Source organism: Ranitomeya imitator, chromosome 6 (assembly GCF_032444005.1).
Source record: "Ranitomeya imitator isolate aRanImi1 chromosome 6, aRanImi1.pri, whole genome shotgun sequence".
NCBI lineage: Eukaryota > Metazoa > Chordata > Amphibia > Anura > Dendrobatidae > Ranitomeya > Ranitomeya imitator.
This window is the reverse complement of record NC_091287.1, coordinates 500,657,921-500,684,736: the sequence shown is the minus strand read 5'-3', so window position 1 is coordinate 500,684,736 and position 26,816 is coordinate 500,657,921. Positions and strand designations below refer to the sequence as shown.

At 48.0% G+C, this 26,816-nt stretch overlaps 1 protein-coding gene and 1 non-coding gene across 2 annotated transcripts in view; both read left to right on the top strand.

Moving 5' to 3' along the window:
• The window catches only part of VIRMA (vir like m6A methyltransferase associated), a 78,835-nt gene extending 63,617 nt beyond the window's left edge, over positions 1-15,218 (top strand). The window contains exons 18-24 of the mRNA XM_069731712.1: positions 5,780-5,929; positions 6,012-6,172; positions 11,011-11,107; positions 11,230-11,393; positions 12,795-13,126; positions 13,408-13,548; positions 14,791-15,218. Of these exons, the coding sequence (XP_069587813.1) occupies positions 5,780-5,929; positions 6,012-6,172; positions 11,011-11,107; positions 11,230-11,393; positions 12,795-13,126; positions 13,408-13,548; positions 14,791-14,954 (1,209 nt within the window). The 3' untranslated portion in view covers positions 14,955-15,218. The remainder of the gene's footprint in view (positions 1-5,779; positions 5,930-6,011; positions 6,173-11,010; positions 11,108-11,229; positions 11,394-12,794; positions 13,127-13,407; positions 13,549-14,790) is intronic.
• A 10,528-nt stretch (positions 15,219-25,746) lies between these two features.
• On the top strand, positions 25,747-25,818 carry TRNAD-GUC (transfer RNA aspartic acid (anticodon GUC)). The gene has a single exon. It is a non-coding gene; the product is annotated as a tRNA-Asp (tRNA).
• The last annotated feature ends 998 nt before the right edge of the window (positions 25,819-26,816 follow it).

Here is a 26,816-nt window from a genome sequence, read left to right as displayed (position 1 = left end):
TGGATTTTAGCCCAAGCCGGATTCTCTCCAGGGATTTCTTCTACCATGATTCGCGCTAGGAAACCCGTATCCATGCGCATTTATCATTGCACCTGGCGCATCTTCTTTACATGGTGCAATGCCCATGGACATTCTCCTCTGGTGTTTTCCGTTCCGTCCATTCTGGAGTTTCTCCTATCAGGTTTAGTCAGGCCTTGCCCTAAGCTCCATCAAGGGACAAGTGTCCGCATTGTCTGTTCTATTTCAACGAAAGATCGCTTCCAGACCGCCGGTTAAGACGTTCATCCAAGGAGTCTCCCGGGTGGTTCCTCCCTATAGATTGCCTTTGGCTTCATGGGATCTTAACTTGGTTCTCAGAGTTCTTCAGGAGGCCCCTTTTGAACCATTGCAGGACATCTCTCACCTTCCTTTAATGGAAGGTGGTCTTTCTCGTGGCAATTACGTCGATCAGGAGAGTTTCTGAGTTGGCGGCCCTCTCGAGCCGACCCCCTTTTCTGATTTTTCACCCAGACAAGGTAGTCTTGAGAACCTCTCCCTCTTTCCTACCTAAAGTCGTCTCCTCCTTTCATCTAAATGAGGACATTGTCTTGCCTTCAGTTTGTCCGGCGCAAACCCATCGTGTTGAGAAAGCTCTCCATACTCTCGATGTGGTAACAGCTCTTCGGCGGTACATATCTCGCATGGCTCCCTTCCGAAAGTCGGATGTCCTGTTCGTGCTTCCGGAGGGACATAGGAAAGGTCCACCAGCCTCAAAGGCCGCTATAGCCAAGTGGATTCGCTCCACTATTCAGGAATCCTACTGCGTCAGGAATGCCTCTGTCCAAGCAGGGATTAAAGCGCATTCGACTCGGTTGGTCGGTGCTTCTTGGGCCATTCAGCACCAGGCTTCAGCACAACAGCTTTGTAAAGCTGCGACTTGGTCCAGTCTGCATACTTTCACGAAGCACTATCACGTTCATACCCAGGCTTCGGCAGACGCTGCCCTTGGCAGGCACTTTCTGCAGACAGCAGTACCTCAGTAAGCCAGTGGTACATGGGGTTTAGCAGTGCAATTTCTCCCCACCCAGAGACTGCTTTAGGACGTCCCATGGTCCTGTGTCCCCCAATGATTGGCTCGGAGGAAAAGATTTTACCGTGAGTACACAAAAATCTCCTTTCTTGCCTATCACAACGAATGAAATCCATGTAATTTGCTGCTGTTTATAAATCCTACTTCTCCTGTTATTCAGCCTTAAAGAGGTTGCCCAGGACTTTATCATTGATGACCTTATCCTTAGGATAGATCATCAATGTCTGATCAGTCGCAGTCCGACACCCAGCACCCCCCGCTGATCAGCTGTTCTCTGTGCCGGCGGTGGCCGCCAGTCGTAGGTGCTGAATTGCGGAGTTGCTATATATTCTGACAGTGACTGTGGCAGGGTTCTGCACATCCTCCTCCTAGTGAGTGGAATATGGGTGGATTTGTAGTACCCCGGCACAGCTACTGTCAGAAAAAGATGATGGCGTAGGGGATGAAGTAAGACGGAGAGATACACATCGAAAAGTCATACTGGAACATCTGGAAGTCTCCTGATGAACCTCTGAGAGGAGGGGAAACGTGTTGAGGCGAGGCAGAATGTATAATATAGATGCACAGAATTATGTTCCATATTACTCTTGGTATACAGGTGCTTCTCACTAAATTAGAATGTCCTCATTCCTGACAGCACAATGGAGGATGTCCTTCATATCCTTACTGGGACAGGAAACAACAGATGTTAAAAAGGACCCTCCCATCTCCTTCGCTCGGGGTGTTTTTCCTGTCCCAGTGAGGATAGGAACGATGAGAGAAGAGCTCCGGCGTATCCCTGGCTGTATCTGGCAGACCCAGTGCAGATCAGGGGGCTCAGCCTCTCCCTTACCGCTGTCAAGCGGTCTGTCGCTGACACCCGCCAATGGGTGGGTCCCTCAGCCTACCTGGTGAGCGCTGCTCTCAGGCAGCAACCCGCTTCCTCATGCCGGGAGGCTCTCTGCTCCGGCATCTGCCTCCAGCACGCTGAATCCCCTGCGTGCGTGCTTCTTGTGACGTCATCTCTGCTGGCAAGGCAGAGCACTTCTGGGTCGTGGCCATGCCTTCCACTGTGGAATGCGGGAAGATATCCGGTGAAGCATGGATCCTAGCAGGGCCTTGGATGAGATGAGGGTATCGTATAAATAGGGTCCTAGATGTCTGTAGGCTGCCCTACTTTGTTTGGACATGGAGGTCCCCGAGGAGAAACCAAAAAAGTATCAGCCCTTTCGTAGACCACAACCAGAGGTCCGACTATAATGGGAAGGGCAAGTCAGGTCGATGGAGCTACCCCAAAGGAGGTAGGGGTAAGGACTCCATCTTTGGTTCGGGAAAAAAGTGACGCCGTGAGAGTCGTGGGACGACTAGGGTGCTACCTGGGATGTTGGCAGGAGATCTCAGAAAATCATTTGGTGTTGGGGATAATCTCTTTGGGTTACAGAATAGAGTTTATTCAGACCCCACCAGCGAGGTTCATAATAACAAACTCCCGCCTCCAGTCTGCCGTTTCCCCCATGTGGTCAGATGTTCAGGATCTCCTAAAGATCAGCGCAATAGTCCCGGTGCACGGGCAAGAAAAATGCGAGGGCAACTACTTCAGTCTTTTTTCGGTCAAAAAACCCCTAGGGAGAGAGCCGGACAATAATAAACCTGAAACCCCTAAACCGCTGAGTAAATGACAAAAGATTCCAGATTGAGTCCACCAGGTCCACAAGCCCTTCTGATAGACAAAAACGCGGTGATGTGTACCCTAGACCTAAAAAATGCGTACACGTTTCCATCCAGCAGTACTTAAGGTTCGCTCTGAGGGTCCAGGGAAGAGTCCGTCACTACCAATTCCGTTGCCTTCCCTTTGGCCTAGTCTCAGCACCCAGAGTGTTCACCAAGCTAATTGCGGAAGTGGTCACATACCTAAGGAAGCTGGATATTATCGTAGTCTCCTACCTAGACGACTTCCTCATCTTAGCCAGCTTCAAGGAACAACTCGTGGAGCACTGCCAGACCTCTGTCTGCTCATTACAGAGACTAGGATGGGTGATAAACTGGAGGAAGTTGGATCTCTTCAAAATCCAGAAAGAGGTTTCTGGGGGTTCTCCTGGACTGTCACCTAAGAACATCTTTCTTGCCAATAGAGAAGTAGACCGTTATAAGGTACAGAATCCGTCAATTCTCAAGAAGCCGTTGTTCCATCAGAGAGAGGCAATGAGGATCCTGGGACTAATTACCTCATGGATCCCCTGTGTTCGGTGGAGTCAGTTCCACTTGCAGGGGCTCCAGGGGGCCATCCTATCTGCCTGGGACAAACGCCACCTGTCCCTGGATACCGTGATGCCAGTATCCGCCTCAGTGAGAAGATCTCTACACTAGTGGACCATTATGGATAACCTCCAGGCGGGAGTTCCCTGGGTTTTCTCCCAGAAAGGACAGTGCTATCTGTTTCGGCAGTCCACTTACAGGGATCCAAGAACCAGATGGCAGATATCCTGAGCAGGCAGAAGTTCTCTCTGCATCCAGAGAAAACATGATGGTCAGGGAATTTTATCTCTCTAAACCCCCTAGACAATCTTGCGAGTGTCTTGCGTGTTTTCCCCTCTTTCTCTGATTTCAAGAGTACGGAGGAAAGTACAGAAAGAGAGGGCAAAGATCATCTTGGTGGTACCCTTCTGGCCAAGAAGGAGTTGGTTTCCTCAGCTGAGGAATATGTCAGTGGTAGATCCCATCCTGCTTCCACAGAGAAAAGACCTTCTCTGCGAGGGCCCAGTGTTTCACCAGAATCCGGACACTCTACATCTTTCGGCATGGATCCTGAGACGCAAGTCCTGAGATTAAGAGGGTTGTCCAATGAGGTCATATCTACCCTTCAAGCAGGTAGGAAACCTGTGACCTCAGCTATATATAACAAGGTCTGGAAGCTTTTCTTCATGGAGTGCAGGGAGTCATTGGTGGATACAGCTCGCCCGAATATTCTCAGAATTCTTAATTTCCTGCAGGCAGGTTTCAATAAAGGCCTAAGACCGAGTACCCTAAGAGAACAAATTTCAGCGTTAAGCGTATTCTTCGATTCTCCCCTATCTGCCCACCCCTGCATAGCAACGTTCTCCAGAGCAGTACAAAGGGGGGGGAGGGGATCGGTAGATAAGATCTGTAGGGCCGCAACATGGTCCAGTCTGAGTACCTTTTCAAGACATTACAAGCTCGACATAGTCTCAGGGCAAATGGCCTTCGGTAGGAAGGCTCTTCAAGCAGTGGTCCCTCCCTAGATCACCATACTTTGGTATTCTCCAAGGTGTTATTACGATTGATGATCTTGAAGATGGTAATTAGAACTACCGGTAAGGTACCTTCACACATAACGATATTGTTAACGATATCGTTGCATTTTGTGACGTAGCAAAGATATCGTTAATGAAATCGTTATGTGTGACAGCGACCAACGATCAGGCCCCTGCTGGGAGATCGTTGGTCGCTGAACAAAGTCCAGAACTTTATTTCGTCGCTGGATCTCCCGCGGACATCGCTGGATCGGCGTGTGTGACACCGATCCAGCGATGTCTTCACTGGTAACCAGGGTAAACATCGGGTAACTAAGCGCAGGGCCGCGCTTTGTAACCCGATGTTTACCCTGGTTACCATCCTAAAAGTAAAAAAACAAACACTACATACTTACCTAACGCTGTCTGTCCCCCGGCGCTGTGCTCTGCACTCCTCCTGCACTGGCTGTGAGCGTCGGTCAGCCGGAAATCAGAGCGGTGACGTCACCGCTCTGCTTTCCGGCCGCTGTGCTCACACAGACAGTACAGGAGGAGTGCAGAGAAGCAGAGCGCCGGGGACAGACAGCGTTGGGTAAGTATGTAGTGTTTGTTTTTTTTACTTTTAGGATGGTAACCAGGGTAAACATTGGGTTACTAAGCGCGGCCCTGCGCTTAGTTACCCGATGTTTACCCTGGTTACCGGCATCGTTGGTCGCTGGAGAGCTGTCTGTGTGACAGCTCTCCAGCGACCAAACAGCGACGCTGCAGCGATCCGGATCGTTGTCGGTAGCGCTGCAGCGTCGCTTAATGTGAAGGGGCCTGTAATTGTTTCCAGGAATACATCCTGAGGACACCACAGGAACGGGCGCCATAACAGGAGCTGAGTATAAGCTTCTTTTTTTTTTTATTTTATTTTACTGGGGCCAAGTGTTGGGTTTGAGAAGAAGTAGTGAACAACTTTTTTTTTTTTTAATTTATTTATAAATAAAGCAAGTGAGGGGCCGTGTGGTACGAGACTCCACTGTGTCCAGCTCTTTGTATGACCCGGTCCGCAGGCTGCATTGGAACAGCCAAAGGGTCACATGTGGCTCGTGGAACGCACTTTAAGTGCCCCAAAGTAATCACTTATATAAAGGGAAAAAAACACGTTTCCCTGGCGATTTCATAACATTGTTTGTCTCATGAACCCTGCAGCCTTTCGGTGGCTGCTGATGGGTTGCAGCGTTCACAGTGCCGTGAGATAGACCAATTCCAGTTAATGACGAGTGAGCTTATTTCTGGTGATTTCCTGTGTGTGAGTGATTCTGTAACTTTTGTCATGACTTGCTGGGGATTGTAGTGGAAAACAGGCTGGAGATCACCAGCATTACTTTGAACATGCTTAGCCCACACTCAAGGTTTTTAATGGCTGTACAATAATGAAGTGGCAGAGTGGTTGTCACTTTTGAGTCACTGGTTTAACCCCCTGCTTGTCGTGCAGACGTGTGGAGATGATGGCGGAGTTATGGAAGTGGACGGAGCCCCTCACACACGGACTCTCGGCGTCAGCTCTGGGGAGATAAAGCAACTACTGCTTAACAAAGATGACCCCGCACACAACCTGCTGCTGGACCTGGAAAAAGTTGTTCTGGTAAGTTTCAGATATTGTTTTTCTCTGTTGAGAGATTGAATATTTTCAGCGCTGATTGTTCTGATTTCTGTGTGGTTTTTAGGAGCAGTCCAAAGAAGATGACAGCCTGGAGTCTCTGCTGGACAACGTGGCCGGATTCCGGCAGATACTAGAAACTGTAAAGGAGCCGCTACCACTGAGTGACCAGGACGTGGAGCCGGTGCTGCCAGTGGGAGACTCCCTGCAGAACCTCTTCAATAACCGGTAACATTGAGTAGATTGCAGCTAACCCAGGCCAAGATGAATACAGCAAAGATATCTACATCTTTTACACAAGGGACGCTCCATACAAGCCATATTTAGGAAAGACCTATTCATTCTGAGAAAAATGTAAACTAAAATTAGTTTAGACTTTTTTTTTTTTTTTCTTAAAAATGTCATTAGCAAATCAGATGATTCCATCATTATTACAGGAACACAATATTTGCCTTACCAGGGAGCACACAACCTGGTGAGATCCTCTTCTCTGGCTGTGTGCTCAGATCTGGCTGGATGTGGCCTATTTTGCCGTTTTATCGACTCTCGTCTTTAACCCCTTTACCCCCAAGGGTGGTTTGCACGTTAATGACCGGGCCAATTTTTACAATTCTGACCACTGTCCCTTTATGAGGTTATAACTCCGAAACGCTTCAACGGATCCTGGTGATTCTGACATTGTTTTCTCGAGACATATTGTACTTCATGATAGTGGTAAAATTTCTTTGATAGTACCTGCGTTTATTTGTGAAAAAAACGGAAATTTGGCGAAAATTTTGAAAATTTCGCAATTTTCAAACTTTCAATTTTTATGCAATTAAATCACAGAGATATGTCACACAAAATACTTAATAAGTAACATTTCCCACATGTCTCCTTTACATCAGCATAATTTTGGAACCAAATTTTTTTTTTGTTAGGGAGTTATAAGGGTTAAACGTTGACCAGCAATTTCTCATTTTTACAACACCATTTTTTTTTAGGGACCACGTCTCATTTGAAGTCATTTTGAGGGGTCTATATGATAGAAAATTCCCAAGTGTGACACCATTCTAAAAACTGCACCCCTAAAGATGCTCAAAACCACATTCAAGAAGTTTATTAACCCTTCAGGTGTTTAATAGGAATTTTTGGAATGTTTAAATAAAAATGAACATTTAACTTTTTTACACAAAAAATTTACTTCAGCTCCAATTTGTTTTATTTTACCAAGGGTAACAGGAGAAATTGGACCCCAAAAGTTGTTGTCCAATTTGTCCTGAGTACGCTGATACCCCATATGTGGCAGTAAGCCACTGTTTGGGCGCATGGGAGAGCTCGGAAGGGAAGGAGTGCCGTTTGACTTTTCAATGCAAAATTGACAGGAATTGAGATGGGACGCCATGTTGCGTTTGGAGAGCCACTGATACAAAAAGGGGGTGGAGGGCACCATCCATCTATAAATGGAGAACATACAGAAAAAAGGGGGTCAACCCAAACTCGACAATCTAAGTACCATAACACGAAAAGAGACAGCGTCAAGTTATAAAGCGGGGACCACCACTTCTAGTACAAATATAATTTATTTAATCAGCCAAAAAACCACATAGACACCCACAAATAAAAACATTTAAAACCTCAACTACAGTGAGTATTGGGTACCAAAGTGAGGGGTGGTGGTTCCTTTTTGGTACCCAATACTCACTGTAGTTGAGGTTTTAAATGTTTTTATTTGTGGGTGTCTATGTGGTTTTTTGGCTGATTAAATAAATTATATTTGTACTAGAAGTGGTGGTCCCCGCTTTATAACTTGACGCTGTCTCTTTTCGTGTTATGGAGAGCCACTGATGTGCCTAAACATTGAAACCCCCCACAAGTGACACCATTTTGGAAAGTAGACCCCCTAAAGAACTTATCTAGATGCGTGGTGAGCACTTTGCAACAGAAGTTTATAATGCAGAGCCATAAAAATAAAACAAAATTTTTTTCCCACAAAAATTATTTTTTAGCCCCCAGTTTTGTATTTTCCCTAGGGTAACAGGAGAAATTGGACCCCAAAAGTTGTTTGGGCGCATGGGAGGGCTCGGAAGGGAAGGAGCATCATTTGGAATGCAGACTTAGATGGATTGGTCTGCAGGCGTCACATTGCGTTTGCAGAGCCCCTAATGTACCTAAACAGTAGAAACCCCCCACAAGTGACCCCATATTGGAAACTAGACCCCTCAATGAACTTATCTAGATGTGTTGTGAGAACTTTGAACCCCCAAGTGTTTCACTACAGTTTATAACGCAGAGCCGTGAAAATAAAAAATCTTTTTGTTTTCCCACAAAAATTATTTTTTAGCCCCCAGTTTTGTATTTTCCCAAGGGTAACAGGAGAAATTGGTCCACAAAAGTTGTTGTCCAATTTGTCCTGAGTACGCTGATACCCTATATGTGAGGGTAAACCCCTGTTTGGGCACACAGGAGAGCTCGGAAGGGAAGGAGCACTGTTTTACTTTTTCAACGCAGAATTGGCTGGAATTGAGATCGGACGCCATGTCGTGTTTGGAGAGCCCCTGATGTGCCTAAACAGTGGAAACCCCACAATTATAACTGAAACCCTAATCTAAACACACCCCTAACCCTAATTCCAACGGTAACCCTAACCACACCTCTAACCCTGACACACCCCTAACCCTAATCCCAACCCTATTCCCAACTGTAAATGTAATCTAAACCCTAACCCTAACTTTAGCCCCAACCCTAACTGTAGCCCCAACCCTAACCCTAGCCCTAACCCTAGCCCTAGCCCTAGCCCTAATGGGAAAATGGAAATAAATACATTTTTTTTTATTTTTCCCTAACTAAGGGGGTGATGAAGGGGGGTTTGATTTACTTTTATAGCGAGTTTTTTAGCGGATTTTTATGATTGGCAGCCGTCACACACTGAAAGACCCTTTTCATTGCAAAAAATATTTTTTGCAATACCACATTTTGAGAGCTATAATTTTTCCATATTTTGGTCCACAGAGTCATGTGAGGTCTTGTTTTTTGTGGGACGAGTTGACGTTTTTATTGAAAACATTTTCGGGCACGTGACATTTTTTGATCGCTTTTTATTCCGATTTTTGTGAGGAAGAATGACCAAAAACCAGCTATTCATGAATTTCTATTGGGGGAGGCGTTTATACCTTTCCGCGTTTGGTAAAACTGATAAATCAGTTTTATTCTTCGGGTCAGTACGATTACAGCGATACCTCATTTATATAATTTTTTTATGGTTTGGCGCTTTTATACGATAAAAACTATTTTACAGAAAAAATAATTATTTTTGCATCGCTTTATTCTCAGGACTATAACTTTTTTATTTTTTTGCTGATGATGCTGTATGGCGGCTCGTTTTTTGCGGGACAATATGACGCTTTCAGCGGTACCATGGTTATTTATATCTGTCCTTTTGATCGCGTGTTATTCCACTTTTTGTTCGGCGGTATGATAATAAAGTGTTGTTTTTTGCCTCGTTTTTTTTTTTTTCTTACGGTGTTTACTGAAGGGGTTAACTAGTGGGACAGTTTTATAGGTCGGGTCGTTACGGACGCGGCGATGCTAAATATGTGTACTTTTATTGTTTTTTTTTTTTTTTTATTTAGATGAAGAAATGTATTTATGGGAATAATATTTTTTTTTTTTTCATTATTTTGGAATATTTTTTTTTTACACATTTGGAAAAATTTTTTTTTTACTTTTTTACTTTGTCCCGGGGGGGGACATCACAGATCAGTGATCTGACAGTGTGCACAGCACTCTGTCAGATCACTGATCTGAGAGCAGTGCAGGCTGCTTCACAGTGCCTGCTCTGAGCAGGCTTCTGTGAAGCCACCTCCCTCCCTGCAGGACCCGGATCCGCGGCCATCTTGGATCCGGGGCTGGAGGAAGCAGGGAGGGAGGTGAGACCCTCACAGCAACGCGATCACATCGCGTTACTCCGGGGGTCTCAGGGAAGCCCGCAGGGAGCCCCCTCCCTGCGCGATGGTTCCCTGCACCGCCGGCACATCGCGATCATCTTTGATCGTGGTGTGCCAGGGGTTAATGTGCCGGGGGCGGTCCGTGACCGCTCCTGGCACATAGTGCCGGATGTCAGCTGCGATAAGCAGCTGACACCCGGCCGCGATCGGCCGCGCTCCCCCCGTGAGCGCGGCCGATCGGCTATGACGTACTATCCCGTCCAGGGTCAGATAAGCCCAGGGCACCTCGACGGGATAGTACGTCTAAGGTCACAGAGGGGTTAAAATATAATGGGATAATCGTTTTAACCATTATCTCATACATTTACCAAAAGAGAATAACAAATGTGGTGGATCGGCTGTCTGTAAAGGGTTAATGTGAGTGTGTCACTATATGAAGCAACAGAAAGCTTGAGAAGCTTGTGCTAGGATTTACCCCAGATGTTATTTCTGGCCTCCTGCTGCTCTGTAATACACTGGAACCCATCTTGCATCTTTCCTTACATGACTACATCCGGTTTGCAGTAAGATAACAGCACAGATCTCTGTTGTGTTTACATACTGCGCACAGCAGCTGGCAAGATAGGGGACAGCAGAGCCCCCACTGTTTTATCAGAATTTCAGTACTTTAAGTATAAAAGTATTTCATACGATAATCCCTTTAGGCTGTGTGCACACGTTGCTGGTTTTTCACGTTTTTTTCGCTATAAAAACGCTATAAAATCGCAAAAAAAGCATACATTATGCATCCCATCATTTAGAATGAATTCTGCAATTTTTGTGCACATGATGCGTTTTTTTCCGCGAAAAAAACGCAGCATGTTCATGAATTTTTTTTTTTTTTTTTCGGATTTCCCACTATAGAATGCATTGGGAAATGTCCGTAAAAAAAACGTGCAAAAAATGCATGCAGATTTCTTGCAGAAAACTTCAGGTTTTTATCAGGAAATTTCTGCAATAAATCCTGAACGTGTGCACATAGCCTTAAAGAAATCACCTGTTCAGCACCATCAGTGCTGGGATCTATTTTAATTGAGTACTACGTTGTGAAGTTAATATTTCTGGCAACAGATTAATATGGCGTCTTTTCTTCTTCCGCAGGACTGTGTACGTTCTAGCAGATGTGATGGACGACCAAATGAAGTCTTTCTCGTTTTCGCCCTTCCAGCCTGAAGAAGCGGATGTGGACCTAGACTTGGTATAAAGCTTTCCTTTTACTGCAGCGTTTCAGACGATCACACTCCTAGAATCCTGAATATAACGCTGTGCACGCACAAGGTGTAATATGAGGTCCGTGTGTTTGTTTTTTGTTTGTTTTAGGGGAAAGTTGATTTGATTGACCTTTCTGCCAAATGCTGCAGTGATTTTGACTTAAAGGCAGAGCTGGAGAAATCCTTTTTGCTGGAGCCATCGTCACCAGGCCGGACGAAAGCCTCCAAAGGGTTCAAGCTGGGAAAACACAAACATGAGACGTTTATTACAAGGTGAGTCTCACATTCAGTTCCCTGAGTAGTATATGGATCCAGGTGCCTTCAGATCTGTCCTGAAGAAGCAGAAGTGGCCCCCGACTGGGTGTAAACATCCCCTTTACCGAAACGTCTTAGATGATCTCAATCCTATTACATGATAAATGGCAAAAGTGCTCTGGGGAGGTCAAGAAGACCTGACTCCTCTCCTCTGTTTTACTAAATATCACAATTCATTTCTTGTAACTTTTTACCATTACTCTGTTACTCCTCCGGGAAATGACTGAATAATTGACAGCTCGGCTTCACTGTCAATAACCTGAAAAGTATCAGACTTTGTAGAGACCTCGTCCATTAACAAAGGAAGAGTAACAGCCTGTTATTAATGTATGTATTCATTTTTCAGGAGTAATGACAGAGGAACAGTATAATGTAGAGACCTAAGAAAACGCTCCAGGCATTTAGTACAACAGTCCTCTTAAAGGGAATGTCATCAGAAAAATTACCTATTTTAGATTCCTGCTGCTTCTTTTTAGAAGCGAACTTGCAGACAGTGTTATCTGAACATGCTCGGGTGCTAAGAGGGTCTTTGGCATGCTCGAATAATATGTTCCCACGGCTGCATATCTCACAGCTGTGCGACAGCCACAACACATACAAGGATTGCCTGTTTTTGAGACAATCCCTGCATGTGTTGCAGCTGTCGAACAGACACGAGACTCAGCCGCAGGGACTCAAACATATTTTTTGAGCACACTGAAGACACTCTTAGCCCCCGGGCATATGTAGATAACATCTTATCCGAGCATTTTCGCTTATCACTAGAAATAGCACATAGACATTAGGTTCAATCATCAGAGTTAAAAGCGCCTAATGAGCGCGTGCAAAGGCCATTGTGAAGGGTAGAGAGCAGGGTCAGCCTTGGCATTGTTTGTGATTGGAAGTCTCCTTGTGGAACTTGAATCTGCAATTGTTCCATCGTGTATTTTTTATATAGTATAAAATCAGTGTTGTATGAAGGAGACTGGAGCAGCAGACATGCAGGTCTTCAGCAGAGCCACCCGCGAAGCTGCAAAAACAAGCCATCGGCTTCCCGTGATCGTGTTGTGGAGAGCTGACGGCCACGTGCTGTAAATGCCTCGGTCAGAGATTGACAACGGCATTTACATAGTCAACCACTCTGCTCCACAAACTGATGTTAGAGGCAGATGATGGCAGAGTAATACAGCCATCATCTGCTGGGAGAATTGCATACTCAGATTCTGAGTCCCCATCAAAGAGCGGGACCTAATATATTTATATAATGTACCAATGTGTTGTGTGTCAGGAAGGGGGTAAAGCTATGTAGGTTACTTCACTTTGGGCCGGTGTGAGATGGTTCTTAATTGGTTGTCTGTATGGCTCATTTTCTTTTAATAGTGGAAAGTCAGAATACATCGAACCAGCAAAAAGAGCTCACTTTGTGCCTCCACCACGCGGAAGGGGCAGAGGCGGGTTTGGACAAGGTATGCGCCCCCACGATCTCTTCAGGCAAAGGAAGCAGAACACAAGCCGCCCTCCGTCTATGCATGTGGATGACTTTGTGGCTGCAGAGCGGAAAGAAGTTGTACCTCAGGTTGGAATCCCTCTGCCCAAGAGACCCATAAAAGTTACTCCGAAGATTTCATCTCGTGGAGGATTTCCAGGAAACCGTGGTGGTAGAGGGGCCTTTCATAGCCAGAGCAGATTCTTCACTCCTCCTGCTCCTAAAGGTGGGTCGCAACAATTTACCCAAGCGGAGGTAGCTTGTTATATTATGGTGGTTTTACACCAGCGCTGGAAATACATTGTGTATATTTTACCACGCATTGTGCAACTTTCACAACCATGGAAATGCTTTACAAATACACAAGATAATGCACCTGAGACCATGCAAAAAGCAAAAATAGATCTGGACGGAGGCCTCTAATCCGTGGATTTTATACGTGCAGTATTTTATTCTAACCTAGCTTTTTTTTTTTTTTTTAACTTTTGTGGTTTCGTTTTTGTTTAGTTAACTACAATCGTCGCGAAGGTGTCCGTGTGCTAAACTGGACTGCTCAGGCCGCCCCACGAGGAGCGTATGTGGAAAGCAGAGGAGCTCAGAGCAATTTTGACAGAGTGCCCCTGCCATCGCTTAGGCAAAGTTCTGCAGGTTGGTAACCACACTCGTTTTAACATTATATATTTCTATTATTTATTATTTTACGTTCTGTTGTTTTGCCATTTTCAACTATACTTTGACCCCTTTACAACCTATGACGTATAGGTACGTCATAGGTCACCTCCCCTTCCTTGATGCGGTCTCTGGCGCTGAGCCAGCATTTTTTCCGGCACATGACAGTTAATCTGATCATCTGTCATGTACCCCTGACACCCACGAGTGGAATCGTGATACACCCACAGGTGTTGACATGTTAAATGACGCTGTCAATCTCTGATAGCAGTATTTAACATGCCTGCTCCGGATGCGCGTCACTACCGCTGCCCATCGGCGCCCCTGTCATATGTTCGCGGGGCGTCGATGGGTTGGCATGAAAACCCGTGGCCGCTGTTCACAGCAGATGAGCATTTCTGTTACACATAGCCGGGCTGAATGTGTATCACAAGCAATCAGAAAATCTATTGAAGCAAGTAAAAAAAAGTTATTAACATTTTTTTTAAATATAAAAGTTCATATCACCCACCCCTCTTTTGCCCTTTTCAAAATAATAATAAAAAACCCACATATTTGGTATCGCTGCCTTCAGAAACGCCCGGTCATTCAAAATATAAAAATAATTAATCTGATCTGTAAACGGCGTATCGAGAACCAAACAAAAATCAAACCATAATTAGAATTTTTTTTTTTGTTTGCCGCAACAATTCAATAAAATGCTAGAACAAACAATCAAGAGATCATATCTAACCCAAAATGGCATTAATAAAAACATCAGCTTGGCACGCAAAAAATAAGTCCTCCCCCAGCCCTAGATCCCAAAAAATGCAAACGTTGCGGGTCTCGGAACATGGTGCTTTTTTTTTTTTTTTTTTTTTTTTTTTTTTAAATATCGAGATCAAGTTCTGTAGATAGGTGCACAACACTTGCTGATTGAGCACACGACTTGGGTAGTTTGGAGGCGAGAGTTGTCCATGATGATCTGACCCAATATTGGGAGTGAGCGCTGCTGGACAACCCTTCTTAACGTTGTGCTACCATGTTTCTGTCTTGTGCACCATTTTCCTGATTGCACCATTTTCCTGATCTCTGGAATTATGTTCTTTGCAGCGATTTTCCATCGTCTTCGTCCTACGTGACTTCATACACTTATATCTACAGTATCGAGCTTTTCACACAATGAGCATTGGATGTTGTTTTTCCTTTACCGCCCTGAACATTCATCTATTTCTTTAATAGGATACCGTCCAAACCCTCGTGAACGAGCACTCAGGGGCCGCGGAGGTGGTGGAGGTCTTGGACCTTCTTGGGCTAATGCTGCAGTCGGTGCAAATGTTTCACGTGGAAAATTCCTTGGAGGAAACGGCAGCAGAGGTCGTCATGTGCGTTCCTTCACCAGATAGAAGGAAATCTCCCGGACATGTTATATATGTAAATAGTATGAAAGATTATTGGCAAGCGGCACAGCACTGAAGGACCAAGGGACAACGTGGTGTGATACCGCCGCACCATCCAATATTGGGCCTGATGGTAAACGTATTTTGATAGACGTCACAAGTCCAAAGTGAAAAGCGTTTTATTTTCATGTACAGTTAAGTCATTTTTTTTTGTGCTTGTCCCATTTTCTTTGGCGCATTTTTTTTCTATAATAAAATGAATAAAATACTTGTCTGATATTTAGTCAAAATAACTCTTCGAAACACAACGTGAAATGGATGTTCACAGTGGATTTCATTAAAAGGCATTTAGTTAGGGATCTTTTACACTGCATTTTTGCCCATGTTTGTTGGTCTCGTCAGGGCTTACATCCCCCCGCGAAACGGGATCCGGGCGCCTGCACCAACGGCGCCATAGATTTTAATGGTGGAAATAGAATCAGCGTGCGCCGTGATATACATCATTTTCGGGCTGAAGGCGGACACCCAGATGCAGTCTATACACCCCAAAATGATGCACATCAGAGCACACATTGACTCTGTTGGCACCATTATAGTCTATGACACTGTCGTCGCATACTCCTGAATCATGTTTTGCGGGGGTCTGGATGTAAGCCTCCGACTGGAAAAAAATGCTTTATGAAAGGGCTCTTAGAGGGGTTGTTCAGTGATTGCTGGGGGAGTAGGAACAATGGGATCTGCTCTGATCAGCAACCCTGGAACTTTTATCACCGTGTAATTCACCTTGAGATCCTGATGAAGTTGCTAAGTGCTCGGCTTTTTCAGGCAGCCCCATAGAGAATGAATGGAGCTGCAGTCGGCATCCAATATGCTGCTATCTTTTGTAACAAGGATAAAAGTGCCCCACTGGTGATAAATATGTTCCATGTTCTGCTGATCGGTGTAGATCCCACTGGACAAACCCTTTAGGGTATGTGCACACGTCAGGATTTCTTGCAGAAATTTCCTGAAGAAAACCGGAAATTTTCTGCGTTTTTTTTAGCATTTTGCAAGCGTAATTAGCTTGCAGAATGGTAAAGTTTTCCAAGCGATCTGTAGCATCGCTTGGAAAACTGACTGACAGGTTGGTCACACTTGTCAAACATAGTGTTTGACAAGTGTGACCAACTTTTTACTATAGATGCAGCCTATGCCGCATCTATAGTAAAAGAATGTTTAAAAATAATTAAAAAAATGGTTATACTCACCCTGCAGACAGCCGATCTCCTCAGCGGCGTCCATTCCTATAGATGGTGTGTGTGTGCAGGACCTTCGATGACGTCGCGGTCACGTGAGCGGTCGCGCGACCAATCACAGGACCGCGACGTCATCGCAGGTCCTTCACACAAACCATCTATAGGAACAGAAGCGGCAGCGTGCACCGCTGAGAGGCGGGAAGACACCGGGGCCATCAGAGGGTAAGTATATGACTATTTTTTATTTTAATTCTTTTTTTTTTTTTTACTAATTATATGGTGCCCAGTCCGTGGAGGAGAGTCTCCTCTCCTCCACCCTGGGTACCAACCGCACATAATCTGCTTACTTCCCGCATGGTGTGCACAGCCCCATGCGGAAAGTAAGCAGATCAATGCACTCCTAGGTGTGCGGAATCCCCGCAATTCCGCATTTTTAATGCACATGTTGCTTTTTTTTCCGCAATGCGTTTTTTTTCGCGGAAAAAAAGCAACATTTGCACTAGAAATGCGGAATACACTGTAATTAATAGGAGGCATATGTAAGCGTTTTTTTCGCGTTTTTATCACGTTTTTATAGCGAAAAAAACGCAAAAAATACTGAATTGTGCACATGGCCTTAAGCAAAAATACTCTTGAGGTATACAACCTCTAATACAGGGGAGGGGGAGGATTAGAGCAGATGGTTATCCCTGTGCCAAAAGCAGACAGGAATGCCGTCTGCTCTATGAAGCAGCAGCACAGTCGGCTGTGTATAGGCGTTGTGCAGACTCTACAGCAGGAAAATGGTAGGAAATTTTTAAAGACTATTTTAAAACGTAAATTAACATTTAGGAAGCAAATAAACAATGGCATAAAACAAGCTAATATGTACACGGCCTGTAATGAAATCCTAGATAGTTCGAAAAAAAATAAAATGATAAATTATACATTTCTCTAAAAATATATCTTTCTGGAATGGGAGAAGATTTAAACAAATATTCTTAAATGCATTTATCTGTCAACTATTTATAACTAGATGGGTATTTCCTGAAGGAACTACAGATAGTGCTTTGGAATGGTGCCCAGGCTGCCCCTGCAAGACTTTCACACTTGGGTGCCCCTCAGGCGCTGGTTTGGTGGGCGTGGTCCGTCAGGTGCCGATTTGGTGGGCGGGGCCCCTCAAGGGCCGATTTGGTGGGCGGGGCGCCTTAGGGGCCGATTTGGTGGGCGGGGCCGATTTGGTGGGCGGGGCCACTCAGGGTCCAGTTTGGTGGGCGGGCCACTCTGGGTCCGATTTGGTGGGCGGGGCCACTCTGGGGCCGATTTGGTGGGCGGGGCACCTCAGGGGCCGATTTGGTGGGCGGGGCCACTCCGGGGCCGATTTGGTGGGCGGGGCCACTCGGGGGCCGATTTGGTGGGCTGGGCACCTCAGGGTCCGATTTGGTGGGCGGGTCACTTTAAGAGCTGATATTATCTGGCAAAACTGTGTCCTGGTGAGGTCATGTAGAGTTCGTAGGCGTTGGCATAGTAACTGGGTCTGACTGCGCACATCAATGAGCTAATCAGCCAGGTGGCAGTTGGCAGTTATTTTGAAATTGCCTCAGAAATCAGCCCATTATAACCGTATGGGAAAATGTTTTCCCTATTGAAATACATTGAGACAAAATTTTCAAACGCAAATTGCGCCAAAACTACAAATCCGATCGGCATGAAAAATACTTGGCACACCTCTCGTGAACGCTGGCTTCGAAATGACGCCTCACTGGAGTCTGTGCGTGCAGCGGTTCGGGCCGCATTAATTGCGGACTGAATAATAATAATAAGTTAACTACGATGGAATAACAATATAGTGCTTTGTGCCAAAGCACTATAATAACATTCGGACAGTTTCTTATAGCCTTCATTATTGCATGTATTCGGGAAGAGCAACCCTTAACGTAACACAACCTACATTCCCTTCCTGGAGGGGCTTGTCATCATCCCAGGTTTTCTAAAATACATGGCTATAAGGGTCAAAACTCACTAGATGCTACATCCTAACCAGTGCTTAGATTATAGAGACCTTCTCTCTGGTTCTTCTAAAGCTTTCAGGGGCGATGAAGAACGGTCACTGGAAGATTTATGTATTTCCTCCTTGTTTGTGGTTCGGCCTCCTCTCTGCAATTCTTTTAGGAGTTCCAGAAGTTCTCGCTTCTCCAGGTTTGTCTGCTCCAGGTCCTGCCGCAGCCGTCTCTCTGAAGCCATCAGAGTCCGTATATCTGCTGAGAGCTGTGACATCTGACTCTGACGGAACAAACCAAACCAGAAATGGTATACAAACAAAGCAGATGTTTTTATTTGTCGTTTTTTTTAAAAACTTTTTCAAGGCAGTAAAGGTACTAAAATAATGAAACAACCATTACTTATTTGATTAAATCCCTGCCAATCCTGCATTGTTGCTCCCTGACAACTCATTTGCTTTTCTTCAGAAGTTAGTGATTGGCTGCAGTGGTAACATGCCTGGTATCACATGAAGGGAGCTGTAATACAGAGCGTCAGGGAGCGATGGTGCCAGAGTGACAAGGATTCATCAAATAAGTACTGATGGCTTTACTTTATGTATGAGATGGAGGATTTGTGGGAGTATTATGTGCTGCTGAGGATTGATGACATCAAATGACCGGAAAATAATGTAGTTTTATTCAAAGTATATAACTTCTTCAGGGAAAAACCACATATGAAAAAGACTTGTCTGATGTGAAGAGGTCCTCCTGAAGGTCTTATACTGTGAAACGCGTTGAATTGAACTGCATAATATTGTTTCCTTGGCATCTGATGTCTTCACGCCTCAGCATCGCAAAATAATTCTATAAATCCTCTATCCCATATCTAAAATTGGACTGATGACTCGAGGATCTGCAGCAGCTGAACAACATTTCCAAACGCATATTTTAATGGATCAGAATGGCATAATCTGTTTTTAACCTAAATTAAGTTGTTGAAGAAGACCCTATTTGTGCTACTTTCTCTCCATCTTTACTTTATGGCAACTACTGAGTTTAGCTACATTTTGTTGAATCAAAAACCCTTTTTAAGTACATAAGGACCTTTCTAGTGTTGAGCAAGCGCGCTCACCACTCGAGTGAGCATTGGGGTGCTTGGGTGACATGCTGGAGGTCTCGCCCCGCATGTTTCCCACCTGTTAGACCGTAAACATGCGGGAATTTCCTGTGTATGGCAGGCAATCCCTGCATGGTTTTTTTGGAAATTCCCTTTAAAGAAAATGTTAGCAGGTTTTTGCTATGTAGTTTGACAGCAGCATGATGTAGAGACAGAGACCCTGCTTCCAGCGATGTGTCACTTAGTTTACTGGGTGCAGCAGTGGTGATAAAAATCACTGTTTCTCCTTCACCTCATTGGGGGACACAGACTGTGGGTGTATGCTGCTGCCACTAGGAGGCTGACACTAAGTGATACAAGGAAAGTTCTCTCCTCCCCTGCAGTATACACCCTCCTGCTGGCTCTCAGCTAACCAGTTCTTGCTTAGTGTCTGTAGGAGGCACACGGACAGGTCTGCTATTCAGACCCAAAACTCTTATTTTTACCTTTTACACCCAGAGTGTTCGCAAGGGTCATGGCGGCTGTCATGTTCCTCTTGCACCCTAGAGGCGTGGTCGTCCTGCCCTGTTTGATCGACTGTCTAGCCGCTATTCCAAGTCTACGCTGAGTCATCTATATCACTTGCGATACCCTCTCACCTGGGCTGGCAACTAAACTTAGGGTACCGTCACACATAACGATATTGTTAACGATATCGTTGCTTTTTGTGACGTAGCAACGATATCATTAACTAAATCGTTATGTGTGACAGCGACCAACGATCAGGCCCCTGCTGGGAGATCGTTGGTCGCTGGGGAAAGTCCAGCACTTTATTTCTTTATCGCCTCTCATTGGGGGACACAGGAACCATGGGGGTGTATGCTGCTGCCACTAGGAGGCTGACACTATGCAAATAAAAAAAGTTAGCTCCTCCTCTGCAGTTTACACCCCACCAACTGGCATTATACTCTTCAGTTTAGCTTAGTGTCAGTAGGAGGTGGACACGGGTCTTTCATTAGACCCTTATCTACCTCAATTTGCGTCGTTTCCTTTCAGGTTTTTCCGGAGGGATACAGGGTGAACAGTCACACCTGTAGTCCCACTATGCGGACTATGAGTATGGCGTGTACTGCCACCCCGTATCCTCATAGATCCCTCTCCAGGACCAAGATCCTAGCACACAAGCGTGCTCAGAAGTCCGGTCCTGGCTCCGTCCCCCACCCACTCACCCACCAGAGCCTGTCGGTCGGAGGAGACGAGGACGTCCATCAGCTCCGTGGACGTCTCATTCCTTCCAGGTTAGTACCGGCGGGGGATGTTTAGGTGAGTATTTTCCCTCCCCACCCTGTGGCTTCCCTGGATCCTAAAAAGGGGGTTCCTATTTAAGGGGTTTTCTGATGCGAATCGCATCTCTTTTCAGCCGCGCCGCTTCCGTGGATGCGGCCTCCCTGTCCCCTGTTCCGGCGCAGCTGCCTTTACGGACCACCGCGCCGCTTCTTGTCCGGGCACGCTATCAGCGTGACCTTGCCATGTCCGCCTCGGGTCCTGCAGGCTTCCCAGCCCCAGTTTCATCGCGGCGGCTTTGCCAGCCGCCGCATTGCATTGGCCCTCAGTGGCTCCCCTGCTCCGGCCGCTGTTTGCGGCCGTTCATTTCTTTTCTGCGTGGCGGCTTTGGCAGCCGCCGCATCGCTCTGGCCGCAGTATGCGGCCGTTCATTTCTTTTCAGCGCAGCTTACCAGCCGCCGCATCGCTTCGGCCCTCTGTGGCTTCCCTGCTCCGGCCGCTGTATGCGGCCGTTCATTTCTTTTCAGCGCGGCGGCTTTGCCGGCCGCCGCATCGCTTCGGGCCCCCTGCAGCTGCGTCCTTCTGGCCGCTTACAGCGCCGCTCATCCTCCCTCAGCGTGGCGGTTTGCCAGACCGCCACACCGCTTTGGACTTGCAGCTGCGCTACTCCCGCCGCTGTAGGCGGCCACTCACCTACAGCCTTCTGCGGCGCACTGTTCACCGCTGCGGCCCTTCCATGCCGGTCACCGATCGCTAATTTAGGCCCCGGCTTCTGCCTGGGCCTACTTTCGGTGCCGGACTCCGCCCCCTTTCCTTGTTCGTCGGGCGGGCTTTTCTCCCGCCCGACAATTTCACTGAGAACTGCCTTTTCTCCTCCCACCGGCGCCATCTTGGGACTCCTGAACCACGAGTCCCCTCCTCCACAACAACAGAGTGATATAGTACAGTGGTAAGGTGTGCAGGCTTGCAAACAGAGAGCTGTGAGTCCGAACCCCAGCAATTAAAGTTAATTTTAAGCAGCGCAGATCGATCAAGATTACGGCAGCAGGCCTTACCTCCCTCCTGCATAAGGGTCTATTTCTCGCCGGAGGTCCATACCATCTAGCCGGACAGCTTCCTCTGGATTTCGTCTGCCGTAAGTAGCTCTGCACTGCAGACTGACACTCCGCTATGTCAGTCCTGCAGCAACCCGATTGTTCCCACCGCCCAGGATCCCCCAGTCGATCCGCCCCAGAGTGATACCCCCATCCCAGGCTGGGCTTCCTCTCTGTCACAATCGGTGGCCGATTTAACACGGGTATCTCAAACCCTGGTGTCCGTGCCGGATCGATTACCCCTGCAGCCCCCCGCAGTAGCCAGCAGGTCGCAGGAGCCATCGTCCGAGCCCTCCTTGATAAGCCACAAAAGGTCCAGACAAGAACGTCGGTCTGAGTCCTCTTCTCGCTCCATCTCGCCACACGGCCCTCCTCTGCGGTTGGCGTCCCCCCAATCCTCCTCCCCTGACTCAGGCGAGGCATTCTCTGATGCGCCCTTGGAGGATATTTCGGAGCTGGATTCTAACCAAATCGCCACCATGAGGGATATGGTCCAGAATCTTATTGGAGCTATAAACCAAACCTGTGTCATTAAGGATCCCTCTACGGAACCCGCAGATCAGGCGGTTTTCGTTTAGACGGGCCAAACCACCTTCCAAGTTTTTTGCTCGAGGAAATCTTGTCCAGAGAGAGAACCCGACAGACGTTTTCAGAGGGGAAATCGCCTGCGTGTTTTATATCCCTTTTCTCCAGAACTTACCGCCAATTGGACGGTCTCTCCCTCGGTGGATCCCCCTGTTTCCAGGCTGTCCACCAACACGGTGCTTCCACTGTCCGGCGGAGCATCCTTGAAGGATTCTAACGATAGTTATAGAATCCTTTGCGAAGTCAGCCTTTGTAGCGGCTGCAGCGGCTCTATGCCAAGCCTTTCCTTCCACTTGGGTCGCAATATCCATTTCCAAATGGGCCAAAGATCTCCGTCGAGGTATCCTGGACAGGGCGCCTCCCGTGCAACTGGCGGAGCTTGCTAACCAGATTTCCCATGCTGGTGAATACCTGGTCTCCGTCTCCCTGGATACCGCGTCTTGTGCGGCTCATGCTTCCAGCAAAGCTGTTGCCATCCGCCGGACCGTTTGGCTCAAGACCTGGCAGGCGGACTTATCTTCCATAAAGTCCCTCACCAGTCTGCCCTTCCAGGGCTCTCGTCTCTTTGGTTCCCAGCTGGATCAAATCATTAAGGATGCCACCGGGGGTACAAGTTCTCTTCTCCCCCAGGCTAAGCCTCGTCGCTCTTCTCGTAGACTGCAGTTTCGCTCCTTTTGGCCTTTTCGTCGCTTTGCTGCATCAAACTCCTTTTCCCAGCAGCTACAGAGGCCACAGGCACGTCAAGAGAAGAAGGCGGTGTCCTTTAGGCTCACTCCGTCCTGGCGTCCTCGCTTCTCCCAGGGTAGACACTCCAGGCCCAGATCCACCTCGGCATGACTCTCGGCAAGACTCCAGCCCAACTCCCAGGTTCGGCGGCCGTCTTCTCTTTTTCAGGGACGTCTGGTTTTCCGCAGTAGAGGACGCATGGGTCAGGGAAGTTGTATCCTCGAGATACAAGATAGAGTTCGTTTCACGACCCCGGGATCGTTTCTTCGAATCCCGTCCTCCAAGAGATCCCGCTCTAGTTCCGGGCTTCTTCGCTTCTCTTCTCAAAGCCGGGGCAACCGTTCCCGTCCCAGAAAAAGAACGGTTCACGGGTTTCTACTCGAACCCTTTTGTGGTACCGAAAAAGGACGGCAAGGTTCGCCCCACTCTGGACCTCAAATTGCTGAACAGGAGAGTTCGTCTGAGACACTTCAGGATGGAATCCCTTCGTTCAGTAATTGCTTCCATGGAGGCCCAGTAATTTCTGTGCCTCCATGTCCCGATATTTCCCGGATAGCACAGATTCCTGCGCTTTGCAGTGCAACAAGAACATTTTCAGTTCGTCGCCCTGCCGTTCGGTCTTGCAACCGCTCCAATTGTGTTCACGAAGATCATGGTGGCACTGATGGCCATCTTGAGAGTCAGAGGCCTGGTCCTGTTTCCATACCTCGACGACATCCTCATCAGGCTCCGTCCTTTTCTCAGGCTCACGAAAGCCTGTCCATTGTTCTCGACTCCTTAGCCCGTTTCGGGTGGCTGGTCAACCGAAAGAAGTACTGCCCTATTCCTTCTCAGCGCATCATCTTTCTGGGAATGCTCTTCGACACTCGTCAGACCAGAGTCTTCCTTCCCAAAGACAAGAGATGCTCTCTTTGTCGGGACGTACGGTTGCTCCAGGGTCCTCGGCCTCCCTCCCTCCGATCGGCCATGAAGGTTCTGGGGAGGATGGTAGCTACATTAGAAGCGATTCCCTTCGCCCAATTTCTTTCGCGACCTCTTCAGCAAGCCATTCTGTGTCAGTGGGACAGGTCTTCTCCCTGGATTGGCCGATCCGACTCTCTTCTCGGGTCAAACGGTCTCTCAACTGGTGGCTGTCGTCACCTCTCATCTCCCAGGGCAGGTCCTTCCTTCCAGTTCTCTGGCAGGTGGTGACGACGGACGCCAACCTGCTCGGCTGGGGTGCGGTTTTTCGCCACCTGACGGTTCAGGGCTGTTGGTCGTCGCAGGAGTCATCTTTGCCAATCAATGTCCTCGAAATTCGGGCCATCTTTCTGTCCCTCCCCCACTGGGAAAGGATTCTCAGGGGCCTACCAGGCCGGATCCAGACGGACAACGCCACGGCTGTGGCATATGTCAACCATCAGGGGGGGACCCGGAGCTCCTGGGCTCTTGCTGAGGTATCCAAGATCCTCCTTTGAGCAGAGGCAACGGTTCCGGTGATATCCGCGGTGCATATCACCGGCGTGGACATCTGGGCCGCCGACTTCCTCAGCCGCGAGGGCCTCGCGGCAGGGGAATGGTCCTTGCATCCGGAGGTCTTCCATCAGATTTGTCTTCGATGGGGGACTCCGGACGTGGATCTCTCGGCGTCTCGAATGATCATAAAGGTTCCGCAGTTCGTCTCCAGGTCTCGCGATCCTCTCGCAGTGGGCGTTGACGCTCTGGCCTTTCCTTGGTCACAGGTCGTGCTGCTCTACCTGTTCCCACCCCTTCCATTGCTTCCCAAACTGTTGAAGAAGTTCAAAGTGGAAGGGGTGCCGGTCATCCTGATCGCCCCGGATTGGCCCAGGAGAGCTTGGTTCGCGGAGCTCGTCAATCTTCTCGCGGACGCTCCCTGGCGCCTTCCAGACAGGCCCGATCTGCTGTCTCAGGGTCCGATCTGCCACCCGAATTCTCGGTCGCTCAGTTTAACGGCGTGGCCGTTGAGACCGTAGTTCTAAGAGCGTCCGGCCTTTCGGACCGGGTGACTCACACCATGATTCAGGCCAGTAAGCCTTCATCTTCCGGGATCTACTATCGTACCTAGAAGGCTTACTTCCGTTGGTACGAGTCCAACCGCGTTTCACGTACGTCCTTTTCCCTGCCTTCCATTTTGGCCTTCCTTCAGGCAGGACTGGATTCGGACCTGGCTCTTAGTTCCCTGAAGGGCCAGGTCTCTGCACTTTCCATCCTTTTTCAGAAGACTTTAGTTTCCCGACCACAGGTTAAGACCTTTCTTCAAGGAGTGGCCCTGTCTTGCCGACCGCCGTTCTTGGTCAGTCACCAGGACAAGGTGGTCTTCCGGCCTCCACCTTCTTTCCTTCCTAAGGTGGTTTCCACCTTCCACCTCAACGAGGACATCATTCTACCTTCCTTTTGTCCAGCTCCGACTCATCCTCTGGAGCGATCGTTGAACAACTGGACCTCGTCAGGGCAGTGAGGATCTACCTGGATAGAACGTCCTCTTTCCGGAAGACGGATTCTTTTTTCGTCATTCCTGATGGCACGCGCAGATGCCAGCCGGCTTCCAAGGCGACTATTGCTCGCTGGATCAGAACGGCAATTTTGGAGGCTTGCCGGGTCAAGAACAGAGTGTCCCCTCCTGGGATTAAGGCTTACTCTACCCGGGCAGTCGGTACCTCCTGGGCGGTGCACCACAGGGCTTCTGCCCTACAGCTTTGCAAAGTGGCAACTTGGTCTTCCATCCACACGTTCGCCAAATTTTACAAGGTCCATACCTACGCTTCGGCGGACGCCAGCCTAGGCAGAAGGATCTCCTCGTTAGTTTGGCACAGCCAATCCTCGTTAGTATAGTGGTAAGTATCCCCGCCTGTCACGCGGGAGACCGGGGTTCGATTCCCCGACGGGGAGGCCTCTCTTATAGGACGTAGATCTGGGGATTTATTATGATGGAATATAGGCTGAACTGGATGGACAAATGTCTTTTTTCGGCCTTACTAACTATGTATGTTACAAGAATATCTTGCAGGCAGCAGTGGTGAGTCCTCTGACCTGATGGAAGTCTGTTTTTCCCGCCCTTGGGACTGCTTTGGGACGTCCCATGGTTCCTGTGCCGAATTTCCTCCTCACCCCTGTCCTCAGAGAGGGTTGAGAGGGAGATGGTAGTCACCAGCGGTGACCTCCCGCCTTTTTTCCTAAGGGGGTTGATGCCGTCTCCTGGAAGAGGGTTCTTCTCTCCAACGTCCCTGCTTCCCTTTGGCCCCTGGACGACCCTCATACAGCGCTGAAGATCATGGTAATGAATTTATATCGGGGGAAGGGAAGGGCTCCCTTCCCCCCTGGACCTGTCAGCGCTGCCCTGCCGTCTATTCCATGCGTTGGCACACGTCCCCTCCAACTGTTTCTTCTCTCCACTTAGAACAGATCCACGACTTCACTGGACCGCTCCGTTCGTCTGCCTCGGCAGGTTCGGCAGTCACTGACCTGGTGGACCCGGTCTTCATCGCTCCTCAGAGGGAGGTCTTTCCTTCCGCTTCAGTGGCAGGTCATCACCACAGATGCCAGCCTGCTCGGTTGGGGAGCGGTCTTCCGACATCTCACAGCGCAGGGTCGCTGGACCCACCAGGAGGCTCTTCCTATCAACTTACTGGAGATCAGAGCAATCTTCCTTGCCCTATTCCACTGGCAATCACTCCTGGCCGGTCATCCCGTCTGCATCCAGTCGGACAACGCCACGGCCGTGGCGTACTTAAACCACCAGGGCGGGACGCGCAGCAGTCAGGTAATAGCAGAGGCAGCAAGGATACTTCATTGGGCGGAACGTCACGTTCCGGTCATTTCAGCTGTCCACATTCCGGGCGTCGAAAATTGGGCAGCCGACTTCCTCAGCCGCCGGGGCCTGGCGGCGG